Source organism: Suricata suricatta, chromosome 1 (genome assembly GCF_006229205.1).
Source record: "Suricata suricatta isolate VVHF042 chromosome 1, meerkat_22Aug2017_6uvM2_HiC, whole genome shotgun sequence".
Classification (NCBI taxonomy): Eukaryota; Metazoa; Chordata; class Mammalia; order Carnivora; family Herpestidae; genus Suricata; species Suricata suricatta.
Window position 1 is genome coordinate 185,069,888 of NC_043700.1, and position 7,429 is coordinate 185,077,316.

Genomic DNA, 7,429 nt, shown 5'->3' on the forward strand with positions numbered 1-7,429 from the left:
TTTCTCTGGGCCAGAGTTAATAGTAACTCTTGTGTTCTTTAGCCCCCTTTATTATCTGTGTCTTAAGTTTGTGAGGCTCATTAGAAGAGGCTTTTGACAAACCTCTGCAGTGCTTTCCATGCCCAATATGAGCCGATAGTAGAAGATGCCAGTTTTGCTTCATGGCAGGAGCTGTGCAAATGTCTGCCATTCATTTCCTTGCCATGCCTGTGTCATCCAGCAAGGCCAACGCGGCTCCCAGCAGGAGGCACAGAGTCTGAAGCAGGCTCTGAGCTGTCAGTACAGAGCCCAACCCAGGGCTTGAACCCATGAACTGCGAGATCATGGCCTGAGCCGAAGTCGGACGCTTAACCGACTGAGCCACCCACTCCGCCCCAGAATGCATATTTTTGAGTTAGGCTTTTTACTGGACATGTTACAGATGTTTAGTCAAAAAGACCAAAGCCCATGTCTTCATCAGACTCCTCATATTTGCTCCCACTTCCTTCTCTTCCGCTCGGGCAGCAGTGGTAGAGGAGCAGGGGATCCTGCCGGTAGAGCGCCAGCTGCTGGGGCAGGTCCCCCAGCCCCTACCCTGCGGCTGGGGCTTCCGAGGTTGACGTCAGCCAGGGCCACCGCAGACATGCCTAGCCAGGAAGGTTTGATGTGTACCCGAGCTGCTTTCCTGAGGGCACTGATCTTCTCCGTGACGTCGTCTCATCATCTAGCAGATTAAAGACTGAGTGGAGGCAGGTGAGCTCCGAGGCAGGGGCCAGCATGTGGGCAGCTCCTGGGTGGGCGCTGGAGGGCACACTGCGAGTCCCTGATGGAGGGGGGCCTCGTCCCCAAAGTGGCCTCAGCTTCCTCGTAAGGATTGAGCACTTCAGTTCCAGCTGAGGAAAGGGCTAGAAGATCCCTTCTTACCTAAGAAACTACCCTGGATAACGGGGCAAGCTTTGTTCTCCACACATCTGTCACCTTCCTGGGAGTAGCCTTCCTTCCCCAGACCACTGTCTCCATAGCTAGGATGTCACAGAAGCCTGGCACCTGGCTGCCCTTCAAGTCACATGCCCTTCACATGTTTCTGACTCCTCAATGTGCAGATTCACAGCAGTTTTTCTCCTGTTGATCTGTCCAAACGCCGTCTGGTTGTCCGACCAGCCAAATAACCTAGCAGGGAAGAAGGGAAAATGCCCCTGTCCCTACATGGCAAATACATACTCTCCAGAGGGACAATGCCAATTCCAGACACTGTAAATCTCTCCTTTTCACAGATACCTCCCCTCTGAGATCTTCCTTATCCAGAGGTAGAATATTCTCATTACTTATGTATACGATTTCTTGCTTGTAATGACTATTTTCTCCTCCTCCTCAGAATTTCTAACTAGAATTTCTACCTAGATTCCACCTTGACCTGGATTAGACTCAGGGTATTCAGATGGTGTCACATAATTTCTACAGATCTCCATTTCATGTCTACATTTCCTAGCTTCATCCCTGGAAGTGTGACTTTTCATGTTCAGGGCACCATGTACCATCCAGAATATTCAAGAAACATATACACACACTAAAGCTATTTTAAAAAATAAAGACAGTCTTCTTGAGGACTAACTCATAAATGCAAAGCTCTTTTCCATCTTTATAAGCACATAAAGGAATATTTTTTATATCAAGCCATCTGCTGTAATGTCACCCCAATTGTCAAAACAGCCAGAAATTCAGTAACATTAACAGATACTGGCTTCTTAACTTCATAACAGATCTTACTTTTGTTAATCTGATTACTACCATTACCAAAAGGTTGGGGGTTTTTTTCCCTTTTTTTTAATGTTTTATTTATTATTGGGACAGAAACAGTGCATGAGTGAGGGAGGGGCAGAGAGAGACAAAGACATAGAATCCATAGCAGGCTCCAGGCTTTGAGCTGTCAGCACAAAGCCCAATGTGGGACTCAAACTCATGAACCGTGAGATCATGACCTGAGTTGAAGTCGGCTGCCTCACCGACTAAGCCACCCAGGTGCCCCTATCATTACCAGAAGTTTAAATCTTAAAAGCAAAGAAATATTTTTAAAAAGTGATGTTACCTGCATTCAGAGAGTATTTTCTTATGGGAAAAAAAAGTGTTCACACTAGAAAGAATGGAATAAAAATATGACAAAAAGGCAACCACCTAAGGAAAAGATAAATGGCCATCAGGGTTCCCAAATGTAGATGAGAAAATTCCTATTTTAGGATTCTAGTTTGGCATATCCAGCATCTCCCTCTCCCAAGGCCAAGAGCAATTTCCTCACAAAGTAGCCAATCTCCATGTGTGTTAATGGATGGTTTAATGTTAACTGATGGACTACAGCACAGAGTATTTGTAACAGAAATGAAATAAAAAATATCCCACAATAAATGAACATCTACTATATACATAGTGTGTGCCCAGCACCATACTAGGGCCCTGGTTTTCCACCTTGATTATATTTTCATTTATGGAGTGACTAGGAACTATAACAAGGCACACTCACTCTTCCTTGACAGCCTGTTCTTTCCTCAGCAAGGCATAGCTTCCCCTTTCTCCCTCTGTCCAAACTTCATCCATTTTTGTTGCTCTGTTTTTTTTGGGTTTTTTTGGAGAGAAAGCACTCGCACTGGGGCACAAGCAGGGAGAGGGGCAGGGGGAAAGAGAGAAGCTTAGGCAGGCTCCACTCAAGGAGCTGAGGGTGGGGCTCGATCTCATGACCCTGAGATCAGGATCAGAGCAGAAATCAAGAGTTGGACACTCAGTCAATTGAGCCACGCAGGCTCCCCCAAACTCCTCCATTCTTAATCATTCATCAGAGCTGCACAGTACAGACCGCTGTCATTTCTGAGTTGCGGCTACCCTGCTAATTAGGCATTATCTCCTCTTTTGGGAGAAGTACCTGGTTATCTATGTAGCGAATCGCAGAAGACAGGCTTCCCAAATGGAAAGTCTCAAAACCGCACCTTTGCTGCCTCCTTCCAGCCCAGGGGTTTGGCAGACATGTTCTATAAAGGGCCGAATGGTAACCAGTATCGGCTTTGCCAACCCTACGCACTGTCTCAACTCCAACCTTGTAGGGAAAGCAGCCGGACAATGAAGACAGGGCAAACCCCATGGGCATGGCGGGGCTGCAATGAATATTTAGAAGGACAGGTAAACTGGATTAGGCCTGTGAGGTGTCGTTTGTCTAGTCCGGTGTTTCTCAGGTGGTGATCCATCAGCGTGTGTTGAAAACACAAGCCTCAGGCCCTGTCCCGGACCTACCAAATCTGACTCTGGGCAAGGATGAGACCAGCACCATACATTCACCAGCCCTCCAGAAATTTCTGATGCACGCTAAAGGTTGAGAACCACTGCTAAGCTTCCTGATTACCCACCCAGGACTCTATTATCACGTAAAGTAAGAATAGCTAAGGTGGTTGACAGGTCCTGCTTCACCAGAAAGGGTGTGTCCCTTCCCGGCCTCCGGCCCCCACCCCCACCCCACATCAGGATTTCTCTCCTCTGAAGTTCCTGCCCCAGTATCCCAGGGCCCAGTGCCGTTCTCAGCTGCCTTGCTGTGCTAGCCCATCCTCCATGGCCAGCTGGGACTCCTCGGCCTTCAGGAATCCTGCACCTCTAACATATGCTCACACAGCCCCCGTTTCCAAAGCACCTCCACTGGTGAGCACTCCCAGACCAGCAAGGAGTGAGGAAGTTTCCAGTGTCTGCCAGCCAAATGTGGCCCTGGGTCCCCCCTGTACCTTACAATCCCCATCTCCCAAGTCCTGACCCCAGAGCAGGGGGCAATTCTTAGAAGTTCCTTCAAGAGAAAAAAAAGCACTCCCCACGTCTCACGTTCACATTTTATAATGCTCTGCCCAACTGCTACTCCCACCTTTGTTGGTAATTTTATACAGCAACTGAAATAGAGGGCTGGCTGTGACCGTGGAGTTGGCTGTGCAAAGGCAAACCACAAGTCTCCTCTCCTGCACAACTGTACAAAAACTGCTACAAAAACGTAATGGGCATTTGAACCCCACCTAAAACCATGTACTAATGTTATTGAAAAAATGAACTTTCAAGGTTTTAACTGCACTTTGGGTAGACGGAGGGTCATTTAAGAAATGATATTGGTCAGTCTTTTGACTATGAAAGGCAAGGCTTGGGGCCTGTTTTGGAGTGGGTTGGGGTTTTGGGCGGTTGGGGGCGGTGGTGCCCAGGGGACGTGAGAAACTATTGTGCCGGATAAGCAGATGGGCTTTCTGGGCTTAGGAGATGGCATATTATAAACCAGGGACTAACCTTCACTGGATTAGCCATCAGAGACAGGGTTTAGAGGACTGGGTAGGGGTGAGGGGTTAGGCAGGTGGGATTATAGAAGAGTGGAAATCACAGGAGCCAGACACTTACTTAGCAGGAGTCTGATGTCCCAGGATACAAATGGCTACTAGGAAGTGGCTGCCATAACACGCGACCCTTCCCCTCGTTCCCAAAGTGTCTGTCAAGTTTGCCAACTGTGACCTTAGCATCAACTTAGGAAATAATGAGATCTCAATCATGTTCAGAGAGAAAAGTACTTGATCCTTGTTGGAATGTTCTGAACTCAAACACATATAGTAGGAAGGGGAATGATGGCAATTTTTTTTAAGACCTTGCACCCTCACTATTGTCAAAAATTATATTGCTGGGGCACCTGGGTGGCTCAGTTGGTTAAGCCTCTGGCTTCGGCTTAGGTCAGATCTCGTGTTCGTGGGTTCGAGCCCCGCGTCAGGCTCTGGGCTGACAGCTAGCTCAGAGCCTGGAGCCTGCTTCCGGTTCTGTGTCTCCTTCTCTCTCTGCCCCTCCCCCTCTCATGCTCTGTCTCTCTCTGTATCAAAAATAAATAAAACATTAAAAAAATTTTTTTAACTATATTACTGTTTTCAAAGAAACAGAGAAGAGATCAAAGCAAAGAGGTCATTGGTAAGAAATGATGACTGCTTTAAAAAGATTTTTTTTAAAGATTTAAATATATGCCACACCTTTCCCATTCACATTACTCATCTGTGGAAGGTTCTTCAAGTGTAGAAAAGCACCTCCGAACAGCCAGAGCAGTGCAGATCAGTGACCCTCAGTATTTCCACTGCAGCTAGCATATTGGGATAAGGCTGCAAAATTGTTTAAGTTACACTGTATCTACTATGTGTATACCCAGTGTAACTTGAACCCATGGACAAATATTGCCATTTCTTTAACAATAGAAATGTTATTCAGTAACAATTAACACACATATAATCAATTGTGGATCATCTGTTTAAAATATAATCAGGGGCGTCTGGGTGGCTCAGTCGGTTAAGTGTCCGACTTCAGCTCAGGTCATGATCTCACAGTTCATGGGTTCAAGCCCTGCATCGGGCTCTGTGCTGACAGCTAGCTCAGAGCCTGGAGACTGCTTCGGATTCTACGTCTCCCTCTCTTTCTGATCCTCCCCTGCTCACACTATCTCTCTCTGTACCTCAAAAACAAATAAAAAACTTTTTTAAAAAAGTTTAATAAATAAAATAAAATAAAATTAGTTCTCACCTTACGACCTATAGAAGATATTTAGGATTTTCTAAAATGTTGTTCACAAAACAAAAAATTATTTACTAACCACCGAGTCAATTTATTTTTAGCAAATGCCTTATTGTTTCATTTTTTTTTAAGTTTAATCACTATGCCTGGTTATATTTATGGAGCTTTGCTGAGTTTTTATGGATGATTCTTACTTAGTTATTCCCCAAAAGCTAAATAAATTTGATGATACATGCACCCATATGTACCAAACAAATGACATGCTCTTTATCATACTATATACTTAAATAATACACCACATTTGCATCATACTGTCACTAATTTTGAAACTGGATAAAACAATTCTGTCTCACACTATTTTAACCTTCATTGTTTTTACTAAGAAATCTCTTAAAATTCATTCCAAGACTTTTCTCTCCACAGTCTTCATTGTAACCCTCAAAATGCAAAACACTTTCTTTGAATTGAAAAATGAAGTCAAACTGTTTCTCAGGGAAACTAAATCCAAATTGGCTAGTTTGATGGCGAAAACAGGCTCTATTAATTAGGGTACATGACGAACATTTTCCATGCTTGACAAAGTTTCAGCTTGAATGAGCTGTATCATTAGCTGCAGAGTCTTGACCAAAACAAAACTGAGCTATCCGATAACAACAACAAAAAAAAAAACCACTTTATCTGCAACCATTTATGAAAATGAACAATGTCTAGCAATGTCTAGATTCTCCCCCAAACTTGGAGTGTCTCAGATTAAACAAGATACATCTCACTGGGGGGAAAAAAAAAAGCCTAATTCTTAGTCATTTGATACGTTGTTAAGCCTATTTGGTATATTTCCCAGAAACTGAAAAAGTGGAACAGTAAGGACTAAATAAACAAATCCTTTGGCAAGTCGGGTGGTTTTTAATTTTTTGCTTTGAACAAAATCGAAGGAAGGCTGAATTGAGTAAGTGAACTCGTCATCTTTAATTTTTTGAGATCAAGAATTGCGTGTCATTGCTATAGCAGGACTCCATTCCCAGGTATAGCACCTGTTTGTCTGAACACGGATTTTCAGAGCACTAGAAATGACAACAGAGGTCATGTTCAGTCTTTCTCCTTCCAGCAGTGAGGCACACCACAGACATGAATTTGTAAAAGCAACAGGATCCATTTTACCAAGATGCATTTTCCAATAAAGTTTACATTCTACCGAATAACTACGAAAATGTGTTAATACTTATTTCACTTTGTGTCCTAGTAATTTTAAAAATAGCTCAGTCCAGGATCTGGCGATATGCTTGCCGTTTGTGCAACTTGAGGCAATTTAATCAAGAGCCTCAATTTCCTGATTTGCAAACTGATGACAGTACTAAGAGCTAGCTTAGGGTTATTCCAAAGATTGAACTAAGTAATGATGTAAGAAGCTTTTAGCGCCACGCCTGGCACACAGGGCGAGCTACAGCAGCGTTACCTGTTCCTATCCAAGTAATCAATAACAAACCCTTAAAACTGAAACCTGGGGGTCTGTCTTGACGCGCAGGAAGGGGCTGTGGGGACGGAGTGAGTTCCCGGACCACAGGCACATTCGGAGTAAGAGGGGGACGCCCAGGGAAAAACGAGATGGAGAGAGAGGAAGAAAAACAGGGGGCCGCGCGGGCTACCTGCGTGCAAGAAAACTGGGCCGGATCGTAGGCCGAGCGAAGACGGTTGGGAGAGTTTAGAGAAGCGCTTCCACCTACGGTTCGCACTACAAACGTCTATGGATCTCGACTGCTCGGTGCAAGAGGAGCAAGAGCGTCGGGCCTAAATGCCGCCGTGCATGGGACCCGGCCGGCCCAGCGGGCAGCCGGTCGGCCCGCGGAGTCGCGTGGCTCGCACGCCCGCCCACCCCGGCAGCCTGACCTTGGACTTGGCCCCCGAC

The 7,429-nt window shown here is 45.3% G+C and overlaps 1 protein-coding gene and 1 pseudogene across 1 annotated transcript in view; one reads left to right on the forward strand and one right to left on the reverse strand.

Annotated features, from left to right (window-relative positions):
- Window positions 1-303: 303 nt before the first annotated feature.
- LOC115286039 lies at window positions 304-7,423 on the reverse strand (annotated as a pseudogene).
- The window catches only part of BOD1L1 (biorientation of chromosomes in cell division 1 like 1), a 51,396-nt gene continuing 51,282 nt past the window's right edge, over window positions 7,316-7,429 (forward strand). Inside the window, exon 1 of the mRNA XM_029952354.1 lies at window positions 7,316-7,420. Coding sequence (XP_029808214.1) covers window positions 7,316-7,420 — 105 coding nt within the window. The remainder of the gene's footprint in view (window positions 7,421-7,429) is intronic.